We start from the raw sequence: 22,931 nt of genomic DNA on the forward strand, positions 1-22,931 counted from the left end.
GTACTTATGACCACTAATTTGTCTCCAACATTTGAATTACTGTAGGACCCAACAATTTTGGGGTACTGTGGCGTAGTGGTGGGCTTAACACAATATGGGCGTATGGAGGAACTGTATCCCCATATTGGTTTGTTGGGATAGGTGATTTTTAGTAGCCTTATAAAATGTAACACTGTATTTTTATGTGTGCGCTGTTCCTTAATCTGTATTATGTATAAAATAAGATTTATTCACAGTTAACTAATAATTTGCCAATTTAAGAGTTTGAAATAATTCCAAATCACACACTTTTATGTACTGACTAAATTTTGTAAATAGTACAAATTTGATTTATTAGCTTATTAATGAATTTGTATATACCGTACATGTAATAAATCAACACACTAAAAATATCTGTATCATTTTAAGTACGTAATATTGCTCTGTGTAATACGATATTATATGCAAATTAAATATTTGATGGTTAATTGGAAACCAAATAAGGTCGCTGTCTCCATATCCATTTGGATGACATAATTCTGCTACAAAAATGAGTTGAGTTACATTTTCTCACAATGTTAAACAAAATATAGTCCATGATCGCACTAGTTGGGAGAAGGATTAAGAGTTTACTTTTTATATCTGTTTTTAGGCTATATTTTAGGGCCACCCCATTTATTTGTATGTGCGTACCCTATTTCAAGGATCCTGACTCTCTGTATATTCATATTTGTCTCTTTCTCGTTCATTTCAAACTATAAACATTGCTTACTTGGGAAAGATATCAATTTGAGTACTGATTTTATTATCCGTTGAGTGCCGCTGTGTCCTTAACATTTGGCTTTTTTTGTAAAAAGTGTAAATTCCAATTTAATCCCGTTTAACACCCTTACATGCGGTGGTTAATCTTACTCCAACACGCTGCATTGCTTACACTCTTTATTATATTAACTCTACTAGTATTAGATTTCTCAGCCAAGCTACGTCATCTATGTGTCCTGCAAGCTTGTTTGACGTGGGGCGTTTTAACATTGTCCTTATTGACACAGATCCCAATGATAATGTGTAATGCTCTGTGCATTTAAAAATTATAGCGCCTGTTACACTGCTATTTTTTTCCAGATATTTTCCAGGAAATAACTGCAATTACATGGTAAAGGGCTAACTGAAGCCAGTCCCCTCTTATATCATTGTTCAAATGGGACTTGCTGGAGTGTGTTGTTTTTCTGTGTTTCTATTGTGATTTTGATTACTCTAAACATTCAGAATATTGTATTTCTGACCCAGCTCATTTTTCAACTACCCCTTTATTTGCTGTGCATACCATCCTCTGACATGTTTAAAAATGAGTCTAACTCCTGATGCCCTGGCATGGAGTTGTCCTAAATCTACTCACTCTGAAGCCTGCTAATACAACTTACTATCACCGACTATGATAGTTTTACATTTCAAAATATTCTACAGTATCTTAAACTAATTTTCTAATAGCCATCTTATCTATACCTTAATGAACTGCTCTCCTCTATGCAACTGTGCTGTCAGTTTAATTGTTGTTGAAATATAAATTACTATTTTGCTTACTTTAAGAAGATGGGCACAAATGAGCTGCTTGAACCCTACTCATTTTGCATTGTTTCTCCTTACAGGGCTCATGGAGGCTGCATTGATCTTCCTTTGTTCCGCTTTGGCTCCAGTGCTGGGTGAGTGTAGTAAGCTGTATCTAATAGCTCATCATTCAGATAATCAACATTTGGTCCTTGGTGTCAAGACAAGTACACTCAACAAACAAACAGGGCAAACAGTAGCAGAAAAAAACCAATATCTGTTCTTAGAGTGGCCAGACGTAACGTAAATAGGGAGAGAATAGTCAAAGTCAGGCCGGAGTCACAGATTACACAAGATATTAAGGACGAGGTGGAAGTCAAAGGCCAAGGAGTGGAGAAATCATGATAAACGATAGACAGAGCCATGTCAAAACCCTCTCGGTAACAAAGACCATGTCACAGCAATGAACAAATTGAGTCATGGTCTTTTATGGTCCTGGTATTCAGAGACAGATTTCTCACAAGGCTGGCATGGCAGGCATGAGAGGGGCGGCATGGCCGTTGGTGAGATCAAAGGTCTCCTTCATCAACCAGACCATTTTCGCCAGGGAGCCCAGCCTGCACATAAAGGACCATACTTTTTCTCCTAATCAGTGGGCTGCTGGCCTGAAGCACTGTGACAGAGCTTAAGATGTTCTGGGCTAATTGGGGGACAGCAGGTGGGGTTATATGACATTACTGTCATAATCCTTGTATTACCTCCTTCTCTATATAAGTATGGGAAACAGAGGGGGTCTAAACAGGACAGACAGCACAGAAGGGAGCAGGCCAGCTACCATGCTTCCCAGCAAGGGACTTGCCAGGCTAGCAGCAGCCTGCCTTTCCCAACCCAGTGGCCAGCCACCCGTGTTCTCGTGTGTCTGCATGGGCCAGTGCATGTGTGTGTTTGTGTGTGTGTGTGTTTTCCTTCCTTGGTCTCAGTGTGTATGTGTGTTTGCATGGGACAGTGTGTGTGCGCGCATGGGTTAGTGTGTGTGCATGGGTCACTGTTTGTGTATTTGCATGGGTCAGTCTTTGAGTGTCTGCATGGGTCAGTGAGTGTGTGTGTGTCTGCATAGGTCAATGAGTGTGTGTCTGCATGGGTCAGTGCGCGTGTGTGTTTGTGTGTGTGTGTGTGTGTGTGTGTGTGTGTGCAAGGGTCAGTGAGTGTATGTGTGTGTCTGTATGGGACAGGTTATGTACATCCATACAAAGGCATGTATATTAGTATATTTGTATTGTATTAAAAATGTATGTGTGTGTGTGTGTGTGTGTGTGTGTGTATATATATATATATATATATTAAGCAGAATATAATTTATATACAGAAATTACAATAGCACACATGCATTAATATACATGTATAAATGAAGGGACTGCAACATGGGGCGTATTGAGGACATTGGCCCTGGGGCAGCAGGAGGGTAAATCTGGCCCTGCATGGTGTCGCTAGAATGCAAGAACTGTTATGGCACCAAACAATTACACAGATTCAGTGAGGTATAATATGTCAAAGCAAGAAGTGTTTTGTATCATAACTGACGCCAGAGTGACAGAGAGCATTAATTCTAGTGCCACCACGGCGGCGTCCAGGCGGTGGGCGATTTGTTACACGTGGAATATTTTATTAATGAATGAGTACTACTTAGTTACTGGTTAGTTGTTTTTTCACTTTAATTTCAGGTTTGTTAGAGCACTGTCTGAATTTGACGCCACTAGTAAATTCAAGAAAAGAGAAATATCAGTACGACATAGTTGGAAAAAGAAAAGCCTAATTCTTTGATGTTGGCCTACTTCTCATTAATTGAAGTCCTCAATAGCTAACGGCGACTTTCTCAGTGTGTCTACCGATCCAGCGCTCCAGTGTTCACTCAGACATGTAGCGAGTCATTTAACTACACCCCAAAAATGAAATTACTGGACAACGACAAAAAAGTGTGTTCTCAACAGTTTTAATGACACACTTCATTTCCCCTGTAAAATACTATCGGCATTTATGCAAATGAGGTCTGTCTAGAAACTTGCTAACTTTGATATCAGAACATTGAAGTTCTGCACATCAAAGGGAATATAAATAAGAATGAAAATTACACTTAAATTTAAAAAAAATTAAAGTAGCTAAAATGTCTATACATATAATTTCCCTTCTACATTAAATTATTATTCTACTAAATTAAACAGAAAAAATATATGTTTCAACTAATTGCAGTATTTAGTTGCGATCTGTTCTAGTTCATAACAAAGAATATGTTTTACTCCTGTCTGGCCATTAGTGAAAAAATGTGTAGCTCTTTAGTGTCCCCTAGTGGTCGAAGAATAAAGTCCTGAAGCATTGTCAAAAGGCAACTAAGTTTTCGTGACCAGTTGCCTTATTTTTAAAGTAGACCAGTTACCTTAAAAATATTGCAGCAATCACTAGAACCTCCATAATTGATGGATTAGCATGATTTTAAAATCTGTTTAGATGTTTATAGTATATTTTTCAAAATGCTTTTCAATTGACCATAATCTTCTCTTCTTGTCCATAAGTTTTATCAGTATGTATCTGGCTTCTTGTTCTTGAGCGAATCACTGGGTTTTGAATAAATAGGTAACCGTTGCTGGCAACTGATGGGGCAAATTTCACTAGTGACATCTCTTAGAGTGAAAGTAGTTATGGTATATTCTGTAAGTAGGCAGCAAAGCTGATTATATACCATAAACTCAGTTGATACAAAGACTCCGGACTCCCCCGTGGATTGTTCTCAGTAATTTCCGATACATTGTGCCTTACCTTATTGGCACATTTTACACTGAATTAAAATGTAGATTCTTATTGGATATTTAAAAAGAAATCATGTAGAACAAGGTGCGGAAAACAGAATATTCAGGAAAAAGCATTAATTAATTTCTAGAATGAGGACTAGTTAAATGTCACGTATCTGGCAAGAAATAAACAAAGATGGTGGATTTAATGGGGTAATAAGTATACATACGGTTCCTTGACAGCCCTATGTAAATAGGGCATTGTTTATTACAAACCACCCAACAGTTTTGATTTTGGCAGAACAGTCCTGATACCGGACTGGTGGACTCCTGTTCCGCAGTAGCGTTTTTGTCTGGGACTTCTTGGTTTGTTCCAATGTATTTACTGACAAGACCTGGGCCATTTGTTGTTCTTGACTGGGAACCACCCAGAAACCAGTGATAATGTGAAGTAATTTGGAGGCTGTTTGGAAGTTGTGATCTCTTTTTGTTGAATTTGTTTGTGTAAGGTTGTCTTCTTTTCAACAAATATTCAGTTGCCTAAAGTAAACACAAATCATTTTCTTTCCCAATGCAGGTGCCAGCGAGGAAAACAAACAGTCTGATCCATTTCACTATGGTAATAAAGTAGGCCACATCTCTCACGTGCTCACTGGATTATTTAATTATAGTTTACAATATCAACGTTTTTTTGCCAATTTAAATGTATCTATAACTTATTTTCTCTAGATAATTATCATCCACAGTAATAAAATAAAAGTATAAATTTAATTCATATTCCTAAGCATATACATTTTGCCTGTTTAATTTCTAAATCCAGTATGTGCCCATTATAATGGGTTCATCCAAGGTATTTGTGACAATCCATGCTTGAATTTGATTTGTTTTCCTTTCTTATTTTTCTATGGCATTATTATACTATTATATAGACAAAGTTAAGTATTGTTCTATTATTTAGAATATGGCAGTATTGTTCTGTTAGTTATACTACGTAGGTTCTATCTGCAAAGAGAAATCGATACTCAAAGGATAACATGACCTTCTCAGCCTTTCAGGATGCTACCAATGTCCAAACTTGTTTTTTTATCCAATTTATGCCACACATTAGTCATATTTGCAATGATAAATATACTGTTACATTTAATTGAGCAATTACAGTTGGAAGGTTACCAATCCACAAGTTAAAGGGAGTTTCATTTGGTAGTAGCTGAATCACAAAGGCAAGTCATTTTAGGTCGATCATCAATCAGCCTCATGTGTCAGCTGTACAATTAGCATTGAGTGTCATGAGTTTTTATACATCATTGAACTAATACATTTTCATATGTGTAATGATGCAAAGGCAGATTCCTAAAATCCTTATGAGGTTAAAGCACCATAGAGCAACAAAGGTACAGAGAGGTCAAAGAGTTGTCCTTCACAGTGTAGACTGACAATTGTGTAGAAACCCACAAAGCTATAGTTTCAACACAGCACCTCTATGATTGCCCAATTCCAATACACACCATGTTAAGTATTGGAAAACTGGAATGCATGGCAAGAATACCAATCATAAACTTGAAAAAGTATGAGCAGGTCTTCGGTGGAAGTCAATAGGTATGATGATTATCCAAATAAAATGAAGCCATTTTACAGCATGATGTGCACACTACATGACACATACTATGCCGTCCTGATGTTTCCATACTCCAGGATGATTCCCCAATACACATTGCTAGCCCCATTGCAGAACACTTTTCTAAACACCAAAATTAGGTCAGTCATCTTCATTGATCTTACCAATCATAAAAAGGAAAGCTACAGTATTGCCAGTGAGATACACAAAACATAATAAGAGATACTCAAATACACCTTTGTGAGTTACCCTTTACCCTCACGTCAAACAGAAATTACATACAGTATAAGGCGGAGTATCTTCTTATTATGACAAGTTATAAGGTTAAAATCCTAGAGATAAAACAGAATAAAACACATAATAGTGCAATATTGTCTGTGCAGTTTAGTAAGTGCAAGGTATAGGTGAAATATCACTCACAAAATGAGAGCCTATAGGTGAGGCTCAATGTTCCAGCGTTGTGGGATATAGGTACCCACTACCAGGGCCACCATCAGGGCATGACAACCGTGACAATTGTCACAGGCCCGGCGGACCTGGGGGGCCCGGCCGCCCGGGCCCCACGTGTATTAGCTTAACTGCCGCCGGTGCATCTGCACCGGGGCCCACACGCTGATGGGGCCCATCAGGTGGCCCAAGCATTTAGGGCCACCCAATGGGCCCTATTATCTTCAGGGGCCCGGTCAGCGCTGAAATAGCGCGACCAGGCCCCTTTAAAAAGAAAATGCAGCCGGAAAGCAAGTGCTGCTGGGAGGGAGTGACGTCCGGTCACTTCCTCCCTGTTTACTCCGCGCGGGGGAAGGAGAAGAGAAAGGCCGCGAGGAGAGGCAGCCGATGCACATCATCCCCAGCCACCCTCCTGCGACAAAATGGTAAGGAAGAGAGGAGGGTGGCTGAAAATGAGGTGTGTGTATGTATGCAAGTGTGCCAGTGTATGTATATGTGTATGCCAGTGTGCCAGTGTATGTATGTGTGTATGTCAGTGTATGTATGTGTGTATGCCACTGTGTGTATGCCAGTGTGCCAGTCTATGTATGCCAGTGTGCCAGTGTATGTATGTGTGTATGCCAGTGTATGTATGTGTGTATGCCAGTGTATGTATGCCAGTGTGCCAGTGTATGTATGTATGCCAGTGTATGTATGTGTGTATGCTAGTATATGTATGTATGTATGTATGCCAGTGTATGTATGTATGTATGCCAGTGTATGTATGTGTATGCCAGTGTGCCAGTGTGTGTATGTGTGTATGCTAGTGTATGTATGTATGTATGTATGCCAGTGTATGTATGTATGCCAGTGTATGTATGTGTATGCCAGTGTGCCAGTGTGTGTATGTGTGTATGCCAGTGTATGTATGTGTGTATGCCAGTGTGCCAGTGTATGTATGTGTGTATGCCAGTGTATGTATGCCAGTGTGCCAGTGTATGTATGTGTGTATGCCAGTGTATGTATGCCAGTGTGCCAGGGTATGTATGTGTGTATGCCAGTGTATGTATGTGTGTATGCCAGTGTGCCAGTGTATGTATGCCAGTGTGCCAGTGTATGTATGCCAGTGTATGTATGCCAGTGTGCCAGTGTATGTATGCCAGTGTATGTATGTGTGTATGCCAGTGTGCCAGTGTATGTATGTGTGTATGCCAGTGTATGTATGCCAGTGTGCCAGTGTATGTATGTGTGTATGCCAGTGTATGTATGTGTGCATGCCAGTGCATGCCAGTGTATAAGAAATGATAGGGAATAGTGAGTGGGCGCTTCACTGAATTGATGACAGTAGGTATATACAATAATTGGTGTAACCAGTACTCTAGTGCTTCCCTTGTGCACCAAATAACAGTAATACAATTAAAAGAACATGTACCAGTGTATACACCTCCCCAATGTGGTCACAGCAAAAGAAATAAGTAATATTACCAATATATAACTTGACTGTAATACAGACAGCGTAGAGCTTGATGGGGTTATGGACTAAGACAAAAAAGAAATAAAAAACAACATAGTGCAAACTGTATAATGACTGATGGAAAGTAAATGAACATATGACTCTCACTCACATGCTCCAGAGCCGTACCAGGCTCTGTAGATCAGGCTCAGGGGTGCCAAATACTGGCTAGCGATCCAGATAATTCAAGTAGATGGGACTCCAGAAATGAGTACAAAATATTTATTGTATAAAAATATATTAAAATTATATTAAAAGTATATACACTACTGGGCACTATGGGGAGGGAACCCAAAACAATCAATGATGTAACATGAAACAAAATTGGAGTTCCACTTACCCCTATTACTATAGTAGCCCAGAGTGAAAGAAACACATAAAATAACAAATAACAAATGTTATAGATGCAAGCACGCCAGTGTATGTATGTATGTATGCCAGTGTATGTATGTATGTATGCCAGTGTATGTATGTGTGTATGCCAGTGTATGTATGCCAGTGTGTGTATGCCAGTGTGTGTATGCCAGTGTGTGTATGCCAGTGTGCCAGTGTGTGTATGTGTGTATGCCAGTGTATGTATGTGTGTATGCCAGTGTATGTATGCCAGTGTGCCAGTGTATGTATGTGTGTATGCCAGTGTGTGTATGCCAGTGTGCCAGGGTATGTATGTGTGTATGCCAGTGTATGTATGTGTGTATGCCAGTGTGCCAGTGTATGTATGCCAGTGTGCCAGTGTATGTATGCCAGTGTATGTATGCCAGTGTTCCAGTGTATGTATGCCAGTGTATGTATGTGTGTATGCCAGTGTATGTATGTGTGTATGCCAGTGCATGCCAGTGTATGTATGTATGTATGCCAGTGTATGTATGTATGTATGTATGCCAGTGTATGTATGTGTGTATGCCAGTGTATGTATGCCTGTGTATGTATGCCTGTGTATGTATGCCAGTGTGTGTATGCCAGTGTGTGTATGCCATTGTGTGTATGCCAGTGTGTGTATGTATGCCACAGCGTGTGTGTGTGTATGCCACAGCGTGTGTGTGTGTATGCCAAAGTGTGTGTATGTATGCCACAGTGTGTGTGTATGTATGCCAGTGTGTGTGTATGTATGTATATATCAGTATGCAGTATGTGTATGTATATGTATGTTTGTCAGTATGTAAGTCTGCATGTATATGTGTGTGTGTCAGTATCTCCCTATGCATGTGTGTATGTCTGTTTCAGTATTTGTATATGTTAGTGTGTGTGTATTCCTGTGGGCGGGATTTGAAGGCGGGCCCTGTGGGCGGGCTTGAAGGGGGGCCCAGACCTTGAGCTGTGTTAGGGGCCCCAAAATTTCTGATGGCGGCCCTGCCCACTACCTTCTTTATACTGCCAGGAGGTGGTAAGAAGTCCACTCTCCTCTCCAAGGTGAGCATAAATATAAAGTGCTTTATTGAAATAAGTGCACAAACATAGTAAATATAAAATGTAAAAAAAACAAGACCTTATGATTGAAGGTAAGTAGTAGAGAGAGTCTCTGATGTAGCAAAACGCGTTTCGCCTCGTTTAGAGGCTTCCACAGCAACTGAGGAAGCCTCTAAACGAGGCGAAACGCGTTTTGCTACATCAGAGACTATCTCTACTACTTACCTTCAATCATAAGGTCTTGTTTTTTTTACATTTTATATTTACTATGTTTGTGCACTTATTTCAATAAAGCACTTTATATTTATACTCACCTTGGAGAGGAGATTGGACTTCTTACCACCTCCTGGCAGTATAAAGAAGGTAGTGGGTACCTATATCCCACAACGCTGGAACATTGAGCCTCACCTATAGGCTCTCATTTTGTGAGTGATATTTCACCTATACCTTGCACTTACTAAACTGCACAGACAATATTGCACTATTATGTGTTTTATTCTGTTTTATCTCTAGGATTTTAACCTTATAACTTGTCATAATACGAAGATACTCTGCCTTATACCGTATGTAATCTTACCAATCATCATTGGCTGCCAGAAGGGGAGAAGGAGTTGTATGGAGCTCCACTTGATTCCTCTCCTTCTTCATCCAAGAATGGAAAAGTCTCTTTATGACCATTCATACATTGTTTCTCTGTAGCCCATCAATAGCCATGGCTGGGAATTACCTTTTTTAAAGAGACCTAAATCTCTGAAATATTCCAGTTCACATATATTTTGCCTCTTTTTCCCAATCTCAGTCTTTCTTTTCCTTTTTTCCCATCGACACGTGTACACCTGTACACCACAATAGTGACTTGGTAATTTTTGTATTTGTTCTGCTTTCAAATTCTTTATCGAATATCTGTAATTGTGACTTGATTGTTACTGGAAATATGAGTTTAATCAATTCTTACTATCATTTTAACTACTAATAACAAGCTATTTAATGTGAACATTTTCTATTGTACCAAGATTATGAAAGTCTGAGAATTGGAGGACTCGTGTTTGCAGTTGTCCTCTTCACATTGGGCATCCTCTTAATTCTGAGTAAGTGTGAAAGGGGAGATTATTTTTTTGTTTTTTTTGTTTCATGGACAATGATTATCAGCAATTATTACTCCAAAATCTGTGTATAGATGAGTGAATGTTTGCTCATTTGCACATATGGGCTAATTTGCTAGTTGAGAAACACACATAAAAGTCGAAAATCTCCTCTATGCTGCAACTCCAACAAAAAGGAAAAATAATTAAATACACAGGGGTTACTTACTATAGCTGATCGATTCACTGCTGGAATTCTGGTGCTGGTTCCATAGTTCCAAATTTCATCTTCACCACAATTCCAAAAAAGAACAGTACTTGGTAATCAGTAAGCTTCAAATCATCTCCACAAGGTGGATCTTTAAAAGTACTCCGTTTATTGAATAATATGCAGCATGATACAGAAAAGACACACAGACCGCATAAATCACTTGTGATCTTGATACAATCCTAGATAAATTCACGAAAAAATGCAAAAAGGACTGTAAAAAAATGTCAAAGTCCCAGATCCAAGTACCCGTGAGAAGAGGTAATGAAGGCTAAGAATTACCCTAAGCCTGTTTTTGAAAGCATTTCAAATTTACTCTAACTTTGATAAAGCTCTAGGGTAAACGTGAAACGCGTTCAGAACCCGCTTAGGCTAATCTTCCAAAGCAAGACATTATAACATTTATTTTTAACAGTGACCGTAAAAATTGGGAATTACTGATAATGTCTGTTAAGATCTATAGTCTATGCAGATCTATATGGGGAAAAAACTGCACTGAGAAAAATTTCCACTCTGGGAGTTTTAGGCAGTTCCTATTATTCATAAACTATAAGGAAGTGGTATGACATTTGAGCATAGGTGACGATTTATCATAAGACCAATTAAAAATAGTGAAAGATTTTACAAGAAAAGAAGTTAAAAGGAGAGCATTTGTGTTCACGCATTGTTATATTTTATTATCATCATGTGCTTCTCCTTACATTTATTTTATGATGGGTAACCGTTTATGTTGTCGTATATGTGCATATTGCATTGTCTCTCTTTCTTTGGTTACAAGGTAATTATGTCTATTGCATTTGTTTTACAAGAAAATTGTTATTCTCTGCATTTTAATGATTTTCTTTTGCTAATCATTAATTGGAAACCATTCAGCAAAAGCAAAAAAAATCTTGCAAATCCAGTGTCATACAGAAAATTAGCATTATGTATGTACCAGGGATAACAGTATAATTATTTTATTTATAAAGCCTCAATGTGTGCTGAACAATGGGTACAATAAAGGGATCTTCACTTTAGTGGCTATATTGTCAGAATTCCCCTGGTGCCATGCCCTGGTTATGTGTATTTTGACACACCGAGGGTCCACAATTATGTCCAAATTTGGATGACATTCTGAATGAGCATGCGGGTTGGTCTGTTCAACCAATAAATGCTGCCCAAACATGAATAGTAAAGTGGCACTGTCATAGTCTGTAGACTTTGTATGATTTGCAAAGCCCCCAACGGTGACATCGTTGGGTGTCCAGTGTCCGAAAAGAGGAGCTGACAAAGGTAGGTTTTACGTACCTGAACCTGTCCTTTTGTGAGTGCCACCATCCTTTTCCCGTTGGTCCTCTTCTGGTCCTGGTGCTTCAGCTACCAGGAGCCGACGTCACTTCTGTACTCTCGTGCAAGAGCATGAGTACAGCATTGAGGTCTATGGAGAATCCCGTGACACCGCGGGATGCTCCATAGACCGAGTAATTTTCCCTGCAGCTGTCACTGTGGGGATTGACCCATCTTGACAGCAGTAGCTCCATCCAGTGTTAAGAAGTGTTAGGCCTAGAAAATACAGAGAAAATAAAGTTCCTACTTTGTCTATAAAGATAGCAGAGTTAGATATTTTGTTTTCCAAAATGTTGTTTTACCCTAAACATTTCACAAACTCCATTAATTAGAAAGGAGATCACTGCCCAGAAACCGAAAATCTAGCACGTGTGACACTTTTATCCAACTTGCAGAGCGAGGTGACCCATGAACTCACAATCTAAATACGATCGTGGGAAATGAGACAGAAGGTCCTTATATCACAGCCAACATTTCCTATGCATTCTCTGAATACAAAATAATTTAACTAATTATAAATTGACTGAATTAAACAAAGAGCTCACAATTTACTTGTGGGAGAGTTAGATGTAGAAGATAACATAGTTGGAGTATGACTTGAAGGTAAATCATGGAACAAGACACTTGTACTAACAAAACATTATCTCAAATACTGAGATTTCGCACAGAACACACTGTACAGCCAGGTCTAAAATCAACCTTGCCAAATACTGCCTTAATTGACTACAAGTCAGACTAAGTCATGGGTTTACAGTGAAGAGTTATGTTCATGTGATGGAAGTATCTACAGCAGTGATACGGTATATGGCAGTGACAGCAGCCAAGTTAATTTATTATGGTGCCTTACCAAACATGTCTTTGCTTTCAGGCCGGAGATGCAGATGCAACAATCTTAACCAAAAGCCAAGGTAAGACAGACACGGGACAGCTAAGGTTTCATTGTCATTTTATCCATAATTTGTTATGAACTGAGATTGATTGAGAAGCTGTCTCTCTCTCAATGAGTGGGATTGCGTATCATAACATTATATGATAAGGTCAATACATGCAACGTAATAGAATGTTCCACAAACCAAAAAATCTTTTATAAAACCCAGGAATACACTGATCAGCCACAACATTGAAACCATTGACAGGTGAAGTGAATAACATTGATTATGTTGTTACAATAGCACCTGTCAAGGGATGGGATATATTAGGCAGAAATTGAAGCTCTTGCTTTTCATGTGTTGGAAGCAGGAAGCATTAACAAGCGAAAAGATCTGACCGTCTTTGACAAGGGCCAAATAATGGTGGCTAGATGACTGGGTCAGATCATCTCCAAAATGGCAAGTCTTGCAAGGTGTTCCTCGTATGCAGTAGTTAGTACCTACCAAAAGTGGTGCAAGCAAGGACAACCGGTGAACTGGCATAAGGCTCATGGTTGCCTAAAGCACTTTGATGCACCTGGGGAGCATCTGGTTTAATCACACAGAAGAGCTACTCTAGCTCAAAATGCTGAAAAACCTAATGCTGGCCCTGATAGAAAGGTTTCATACAGTGCATCACAGTGTACTGTGCATAGGACTGCATAGCCGCAGACCGGTCAGAGTGCCCATAACGTCCCCTGTCCACTGCCAAAAGTGCCTTCAATAGGGACTAGAGTGTCAGAACTGGACCATTGGGCAATGGAAGTAGGTTGCCTGAATCAGGTGGATGGCCAGGTGCATGTGTGACTTTTACCTGGGGAAGGGAGGGCACCAGAATGCACTATGGGAAGAAGTCAGGCCAACAGAGACAGTGATATGCTCTGGGCAATGTTCTGCTGGGAAACCTTGGGTCCTGGTATTAATATGGATGTCACTTTGACACACACCACTTGCCTAGAGATTGTTGCAGACCACGTACAACCCATCATGGCAATGGTGTTCCCTGATGGCAGTTACCTCTTTCAGCAGGATAATGCACCCTGCCACAATACAATGTTTTGAGGAACATGAGAAAGAGCTCAAGGTGTTGCCTTGGCCTCAAAATTCCCCAGATCTCAATCCGATTGAGCATCTGTGGAATGTGCTGGAACAACAAATTCGATCCACAGAGGACCCACCTCGCAACTTGCGGGACTTAAAGGATCTGTTGCTGATGTCTTGGTGCCATAGCACAGGACACATTCAGGGGTCTTGTAGAGTCCATATCTCGAAGCATCAGAGGCATGAGGAGGACCTACACGATACTAGGCAGGTGGTTTTAACATGGTGGCTGATTAGTGAGTGTATAACCATTTTCCCACCTTTGTCCCATCTCCCCTCCCATTAAATTTTCTCCTCTGCCAATCGTTTCCATTGTATGCTTCCAGTTTTGTGCATTAGGTTCCTGTCCCGTGTTAATTTGCCCTCTGTCTGTATGATTCCACTCACCTAGCTGTTCTCGAATAAATGTATTTCCTTTAAATTAAAGTTGTCCCAGAATAAGGAGTCAAACTATTTCATTCAAAAATAATTTGACTCCTTACCTTGGGACAATACTCAGGGAATATTGGCACCATAACCACTACAGTTCACTGTCTGGATATGGTGCATAGGCTGCCCTTTTAATATTATCCTCTTATGCAGATTGCCATCAGTAAACAATTTATGCTTATTTTCTTCTTTAGGGCTCCAGGAGATGAAGAAGCTCAAGCTGAAAATCTCATTGCCTCTAAAGGTGAATGTAAAATATAGAGTTTTTTTTTCACTAATAACAATATGGTTGACCACAGCATCACTAGTGAATCCCTTGTATGGGAGCCCAGAGATCTTTTTTAGGTGCAGACCTTGTGATCTCTGGCATTATCACTGATAGTAACGGAGCATTGATGTAGTATCCGTGGCAAAGGTGCAGACCAGGAAAGCTCTACACTGGACCACCTGACCACATGAGATCTCTTATGGTATGGGAAAAGGGCCACAGGGGTATAATACTGGGTGACACGAACGTTAGTGACGCTGCTGTGGTTAATTAAATATCACAGCCATGTTCCAATCAGATCACATGCACATTACATTTCTTATTTCAGTTTGTTTAGTTTCAATCAGGGCTGTTCACTACAGTGAGAATGATCAGGAATTCCAACAGTTGGTAACACAAAAGGGCTAAACTGAAAACTAATTTTATACTCATTTTACACTTTGTTAAAATAACAATTTCTGTTATGTTTAATGAGATAGTCCTAAAGATTCGTGGTCCGATTAGGATCACATCTCCATAAACTGACACTGTGCTCCTTTCTCTGCAGCTCGGGGGTCTCAGAAAACAGAGAACTAATGCAATAACGTGTGAGTTATTATGTATATGTTGTATCCTTCTGTATTGTGCATGGAATTACAAACTAACATGCCACGGAGAGATCAAATCATTTTTTTTTACAATAAGACCCGTCATTATGCTGCAGTACTTACTTTGTTATAAGGGACGGGTAATATGTATGAGTTATATAGTACCATGGGGTGTTATATGGACAGGTTATATAGTACCATGGGGTTGATTTCATGGAAAGGTTATATAATACCATGGGTTAGGTTGTATGGACAGGCTGTATGGTACCATGGGTTGGGTTTATATAATACATGGGTTGGGTTATATGGACAGGCTATATAGTACCATGGTGTGTTATATGGACAGGTTATATAGTACCATGGGGTTGACTTCATGGAAAGGTTATATAATACCATGGGTTGGGTTATATGGACAGGCTATATAGTACCATGGGTTGGGTTTATATAATACCATGGGTTGGGTTACATGGAAGGTTTATATAGTACCATGGGTTGGGTTATATGGACAGGCTATATAGTACCATGGGTTGGGTTTATATAGTACCATGGGCTGGGTTATATGGACAGGCTGTATAGTACCATGGGTTGGGTTTATATAATACCATGGGTTGGGTTATATGGACAGGCTATATAGTACCATGCGTTGGGTTATATGGACAGGCTGTATAGTACCATGGGTTGGGTTATATGGACAGGCTGTATAGTACCATGGGTTGGGTTTATATAATACCATGGGTTGGGTTATATGGACAGGCTATATAGTACCATGGGTTGGGTTTATATAATACCATGGGTTGGGTTATCTGGACAGGCTATATAGTACCATGGGTTGGGTTTATATAGTACCATGGGTTGAGTTATATGGACAGGTTTTTATAGTACCATGGGTTGGGTTATATGGACAGGCTATATAGTACCATGGGTTGGGTTTATATAGTACCATGGGTTGAGTTATATGGAAGGTTTATATAGTACCATGGGTTGGGTTACATGGAAGGTTTATATAGTACCATGGGTTGGGTTATATGGACAGGCTGTATAGTACCATGGGTTGGGTTTATATAGTACCATGGGTTGAGATATATGGAAGGTTTATATAATACCATGGGTTGGGTTACATGGAAGGTTTATATAGTACCATGGGTTGGGTTATATGGACAGGCTGTATAGTATCATGGGTTGGGTTTATATAATACCATGGGTTGGTTTATATGGACAGACTGTATAGTACCATGGGTTGGGTTTATATAGTACCATGGGTTGAGTTATATGGAAGGTTTATATAGTACCATGGGTTGGGTTTGTATAGTACCATGGGTTGAGTTATATGGAACGTTTATATAGTACCATGGGTTGGGTTACATGGAAGGTTTATATAGTACCATGGGTTGGGTTATATGGACAGGCTGTATAGTACCATGGGTTGGGTTTATATAGTACCATGGGTTGAGTTATATGGAACGTTTATATAGTACCATGGTTTGGGTTACATGGAAGGTTTATATAGTACCATGGGTTGGGTTATGTGGAAGGTTTATATAGTACCATGGGTTGGGTTATATGGAAGGTTGATATACTACCATTGGTAGGGTTATATAGACAGGTTATATCGTACCATAGGATGATTATATGGAAGGGTTACATAGTAACGGGGGTGGATTTTATAGAAGGTTATATAGTACAATGGGGTGATTATATGGACAGGTTATATAGTAACATGAGTTGGGCATTACAGTAAATTAGAACAGGTTATATAGTACCATGAGTTGGGCTTTATAGTACCATAGCACGGGTTATATAGTACCATGAGTTGGGCTATACAGTACCATAGCACAGGTTATATAGTACCATGAGTTGGGCTATATAGTACCATAGCACAGGTTATATAGTACCATGTGTTGTACCATAGCACAGGTTATATAGTACCATGTGTTGTACCATAGCACAGGTTATATAGTACCATGAGTTGGGCTATATAGTACCATAGCTCAGGTTATATAGTACCATGAGTTGGGCTATATAGTACCATAGCACGGGTTATATAGTAGCATGAGTTGGGCTATACAGTACCATAGCTCAGGTTATATAGTACCATGAGTTGGGCTATATAGTACCATAGCACAGGTTATATAGTACCATGAGTTGGGCTATATAGTACCATAGCACGGGTTATATAGTAGCATGAGTTGGGCTATATAGTACCATAGCTCAGGTTATATAGTACCATGAGTTGGGCTATATAGTACCATAGCACGGGTTATATAGTACCATGGTTTGAGAGATATATTAATGAGTTAGATCGCACATTGGGTTAGATTATATTCAACGATTATATATATTACATTTGGGTTGATTATTTTGAACGGTTATAATGTGCAATGATATTGTCTGTATTGTGTGTCTATATACATCAAAGCTGTCGAGTATTTGGACTGGTAATACAGTGAAAAGGTCTGACTGTACAGAGTGATTATGTATTGCAATCATTTTTCTGCATGGAGTGATTTGGAGTGATTATTTAACTGAGGAGCATGCTATGTTAAACGGTTATATAGTTCATTGTAAGTAGCTCTGAGAAGGGTTATTTTGCTCAATGTGATGGACTGTAACAATGGAATAATAGACGGGATCAGAGAACTTCTTATATGAAGAGAATAAGAACTAACATTCAAAATGTTTCATTTTCCAGGTTAATCGGGGAGTTAAAGAGAACAAACTACGCAAAAAAAAAAAAAAAGAAATCAATACTTCACCTACAATTACTGTCCCTTGCATATCCAATCCAGCCAATACGACCCAGCTGTATCGTGTGTCCACTCCGTGGGTGATGCCGTCATTGTCTTAGTTCATGATTGTCCTTCAGTGCTGTGTGTACGCTGTCCTCTTGTTCTGTCTTAGCACTTTTCGTTAGATGTTGGAAGTTTCCCTGACAATGAATAAGGGGCAAAGAAATCAATATTTAAAGATAAAGCTGTGGCCAATGTTTGGCCTGGTTCCTTTAAACACACTATTTTGCTCTACAGAGCAGTAGCGAGCATTACTAAATGCACACAATCAGTTTTTATTTTCATATTTTTAAATATTTTCTCTTCTCTTTTTAGTTTTGCCTCTTCATAACGTAAACATCTTGGTTAAACAGTTTTTTCAGTGGATCTACTGAAAGGATTTAAATAGTGTTTGTGCCTTTAAATGTACTCGTTTAAAATATCATCTATCCACATATGTGTACACAGTATATATGCATATGATACAAAAGATAAACTATATATATCTCTGAATAGGAAAGTCACAATATATTCCCCTTATTTAGAAACCGTATCGATCCATTTGCACTGCAGAGTAGTGTCTATTGTCTTTTAAAGACCTGCGTACACTATGCAGAGCATTGCATTCCCGCTTCCTGTCTGGTTTTAAAATGACATTTTGTTAAGTGACTACAAATACATTATATTATATGCAGAATACACTGTAGCAGGTTGATTGCAGGGCTCATTAACGTAGATATTTCTAGGTCACAACTTCCTACGTTTCTATAGGACAATAAGACCGTATCTATGTCGATAGAGAACCAGGATTATAACATTTCACATTATTTACGTAATCAAAAAATCCTGCAATGTTTTCGTTGTTTCGTTGTTTCGATTCCAGTCCTGCTTATCTTATTTTCTGGGAGGTTTTTTTTCCCGTCTGTACCAAGTACATATGTGGCATGTTCTTACGCAATCAAGTGTAAAACTCTCTGTTTCTTTATGGTACACCGATCTCGCTGTGATTCTAGGGGGTGGCTTCTCCTCTTATTAAACAATAGCATCTTTTTTTTTTTTTTTTTATTGTTTGTGAATATTTGGTGGTGTCGATGCAATGTGAAATAAACTTGTATTTCTAACCTCACCAGCCTTTTGAGATATATTTCTGTGATTTAAATTTCTTGCATCATTGGCGACACAAGGATTGAAGTTGCTGAAACATGTTTCAATGTCAAATTCTTGTGAAATAAGTCTGAGACGTGCTGTGTTGTCATTTGATCTATGTAAACTCTCCCTATAACTCTTCAAATTGCTCTATAAATCTCCCTGCTGATCCTTTTAACTGTTCTCTATGTGATTCCCTTTTAGTTGTGTCTGTTGTTCCATATACCCAATTTACACAAGTACTAATTTTCCACGACGTGCGCAGCGCCATTTGACTGGGTGTGCTACAAAGCATTTAAGTTTTTTTACAGGTGAACATTTTTAAAGGCCCCAGTCGTAAAATGCATATCTTTCTATTCATCAAAAGAGCTAAAGAAACATTAAACACAGTAATTTTAAGTCATGTTAAATGGATTCTTTGAGGACTATAAAATGTATGCTTCTTGCATTGGTTATGTTGCAAGGAGGTCCCGAGTCCCTGTTTATTTCCACACCGTTATTTAACATTTCTGTGATTTGAACATGTAGCTGTCACTGTTACCACACCCCCTCAATCAATGATGTCACATGCTCCCCATTGATACAAGTACTTGTACAGTGTGTGTTGGCTGGTTAACTGCGCACTGTACAAGTCTCCTCCCCTTCTATCAGACACCATCACAACTGCCACAAGCATCTGTCATGTCTGTAGCTCTATTTAGAAAAAAAATGATTGAAGTTATAAGCAAGCTGACTGCTATTAACCTCAGCAGCACGTTATTCACACTTTCCATGCAATGAGACTGACGCCAAGTGATGAACTACATATGGTGAGCCAGGCTTATGGGACCTGCACAGAATTCCCACTAAAACAACACGAGAGCTACGGTGGGGCTAGTGTCAATTACGGCCTAGTCTGGGCAGTCACTGCCCACTCTTCCTGCCAATTGATTGGTTGAGAGTGTCAGCTGATGCTCTTAGCCTACCACTTGCTCTTATGGTGTAAGGCAGAGCTTCTCTCTGATTGGTGGCCGGGCTGTAAGTTTAGAGGGACCCTGTATCTTTGTGAAATGGGAAGGTAACAGTTTGGCAGGGTTATGGGAAATTGTGCCCAAGGATTCAATGAGTTGAAGTAGTTATAGTGTCTACTGTTTCGCCTAAGAAAAATATTAAAGAATGGTAAGTTTTTATGTTTAATGGATTTAAATTCATATTTTTCTTTCTTATTCTGGTAACATATCTTCTTTAATCTGTCCCAGGCTATAACGATATTTAGCTTGAATAGAAAGCCGTGGAATGTCACATTTTCTGGGTAATAATTAGCACAAGGTTTAGTGTAACAAAAAGTTAATTGGTTACTAAATAAATGTAGAATTAAGTGAAGCGCATTAATCACATACAAGGACGGAGTTAAACTGCCTTCGAACACGGGGAATTGCAGAGAAGTAAAAAGCAGATTACAAATTTGAAGCCCAAATAACTCGATTGGAAAAGAAAATTCTCATATCAGCTTAGCTATTTTGGTGTGAAATTTTCAATTGCCTCTTGAATTCTCCACCTTTAGTAAACTACTCTATTTATTTTTTAAGGGGTTTATTAACAAAAATGAATTGAAAAACAAGATGTAAAACTAAACTAAAACACCTGAACTATTATAGCGGTGTTGGAGACTCATTTTCCAAAAGCACATTTCACCCAAATATTACATTTCCTTTTTGTCATTCACTACCATTCTATGTTTAGTAAATACACCACTAATAATCCTGAAATTAATCATTTATCTCGTACAAGAGGTGAAAAGGGGCATAAACTACTGACAGGGAGGGATCTGTGGGATATGCTCATCAAGACATGTGAGTGATGTTTTTGTGTTAGTTACAATAATTGCACATTCAAACTGTTAATTTAACCCCTTAAGGACACATGACATGTGTGACATGTCATGATTCCCTTTTATTCCAGACGTTTGGTCCTTAAGGGGTTAAAGTGAATTCAACTTAAAGGGACACTGTAGGCACCCAGACCACTTCAGCTCATTGACGTGGTCTAGGTGCAAACTCTCATCACCCTTAACCCCTTAAGGACACATGACGTGTGTGACACGTCATGATTCCCTTTTATTCCAGAAGTTTGGTCCTTAAGGGGTTAAAGGACCACTCTAGTGCCAGGAAAGCATACTCGTTTTCCTGGCACTAGAGTGCCCTGAGGGTGCCCCCACCCTCAGGGACCCCCTCCCGCCCGGCTCTGGAAAGGGGAAAGGGGTAAAAACTTACCTTTTTCCAGCGCTGGGCGGAGAGATCTCCTCCTGCTCTCCTCCTCCGATCCTCCTCTTCTCCTCCCCGTCGGCTGAATGCGCACGCGCGGCAAGAGCTGCGCGCGCATTCAGCCGGTCACATAGGAAAGCATTCACAATGCTTTCCTATGGACGCTGGCGTGCTCTCACTGTGAAAATCACAGTGAGAAGCACGCAAGCGCCTCTAGCGGCTGTCAATGAGACAGCCACTAGAGGACATAGGGGGAAGGCTTAACCCATTCATAAACATAGCAGTTTTCTCTGCCTAGAGTGGTCCTTTAACCCTGAGCAGGTAATTATTTTAATAAGCTTCAATAATTACCTGCTAGGGTAGACAGCCACTAGAGGGACTTCCGGGTCCTTAGGCGACTTTTGTCCGCTTAAATGAATCTGGACGTCCTCACGCTATGCATGAGGACTTCCAGCGTCAGCGCGGCCATTGTCACGCGGCCATTGTCACGCATGCGCATTAGGTCTCCCCTGCCAGCTGATGTCGGCAAAGAAGGAGTGAAAGCGGACCCAAACCAGCGCTGAGGGATATTGGCGCTGGACCCAGGTAAGTGAGAGAAGGTTTTTTTTTTTTTACCTCTTCTGCACCACAGGGGGGGAACTTTGAATGAGGGGGAAGCTATATTGCCATGAAAACAAGTTTGTTTTCCTAGCAGTATAGTTTCCCTTTAACCTAGAGCCATTTTGTGTGGATCTCCCATAATGCATCATTGTGGATTCTATCAAGTTATGCTCAAATATTTTAGATAACTGTGGGAACTGTTGTATAGTCAAAACAAGCAGTCGATTGGCTATTCCTCCTTAATGATGATTGACTAATGCATGGTCACATTCCCTGATTCCTGTGTCCGTCCCCCCCCCCCCCCCTCTCCTCTCCGCCCCCTCCCCCCCAGCGAATTGGGAATTGTGGAGGATTTACAAAGAATTTTAACTGTGCTGTTATATAGGGGGGCAAAACTTCCCGTGCTAGTTATGAAGTCACAGTTACTTATCGCCATACTGATACATTTTGACAACACTTTTTAAATTTTTAATTCAGAGAAAATTAACCCTGTACCTTACACTAAATGGTTAAGTCTACGCAATCTCAGTCCTTGGAAAGACGAGTTATCGACACATCAACGGAATCATCAGAAGCTTATTGAATTCGAGACTTAAAAGAAAGCTCAATAAGTATAAGTCACTGAAAGCACTTTAATAACAAGAATGTAATGTCGGCTCGTTCTGTTCCTTTATGTCCAACTTGTCATGTTACTTATAGAAACTTATAGAACACAAAAGGTTAACGACACAAGTCAGCTATGACATTCACCGAAGCACTCTAAATAGCTCAAACAGGCATTTCAGACCATTTTGTTTGTCATTAACCTTGAGATCTCAGAGTATTGTCCCTGGGATTGATTATAAGATTTACAATGAATGCTGAAGTTAAAGGGACACTCCGCTGCCGTTATAAAAATAAATAAAACTATAAAAAAATTTAATAGATATAACCCAAATGC

General features: G+C 39.5%; 1 protein-coding gene across 3 annotated transcripts in view; it reads left to right on the forward strand.

Annotated features, from left to right (window-relative positions):
• Positions 1–19,128, forward strand: part of LOC134577551 (FXYD domain-containing ion transport regulator 6-like) — a 120,664-nt gene extending 101,536 nt beyond the window's left edge. For 2 of the 3 annotated variants that reach the window (XM_063436339.1, XM_063436338.1), the window contains exons 2-8: positions 1,624–1,679; positions 4,885–4,926; positions 10,282–10,356; positions 12,813–12,852; positions 14,577–14,626; positions 15,198–15,237; positions 17,927–19,128. In XM_063436339.1, the coding sequence (XP_063292409.1) occupies positions 1,631–1,679; positions 4,885–4,926; positions 10,282–10,356; positions 12,813–12,852; positions 14,577–14,626; positions 15,198–15,226 (285 nt within the window). In that variant the 5' untranslated portion in view covers positions 1,624–1,630 and the 3' untranslated portion in view covers positions 15,227–15,237; positions 17,927–19,128. The remainder of the gene's footprint in view (positions 1–1,623; positions 1,680–4,884; positions 4,927–10,281; positions 10,357–12,812; positions 12,853–14,576; positions 14,627–15,197; positions 15,238–17,926) is intronic. The other variant, XM_063436337.1, reaches the window with a different exon arrangement.
• The last annotated feature ends 3,803 nt before the right edge of the window (positions 19,129–22,931 follow it).

This window comes from Pelobates fuscus, chromosome 11, assembly GCF_036172605.1.
Source record: "Pelobates fuscus isolate aPelFus1 chromosome 11, aPelFus1.pri, whole genome shotgun sequence".
Lineage (NCBI taxonomy): Eukaryota > Metazoa > Chordata > Amphibia > Anura > Pelobatidae > Pelobates > Pelobates fuscus.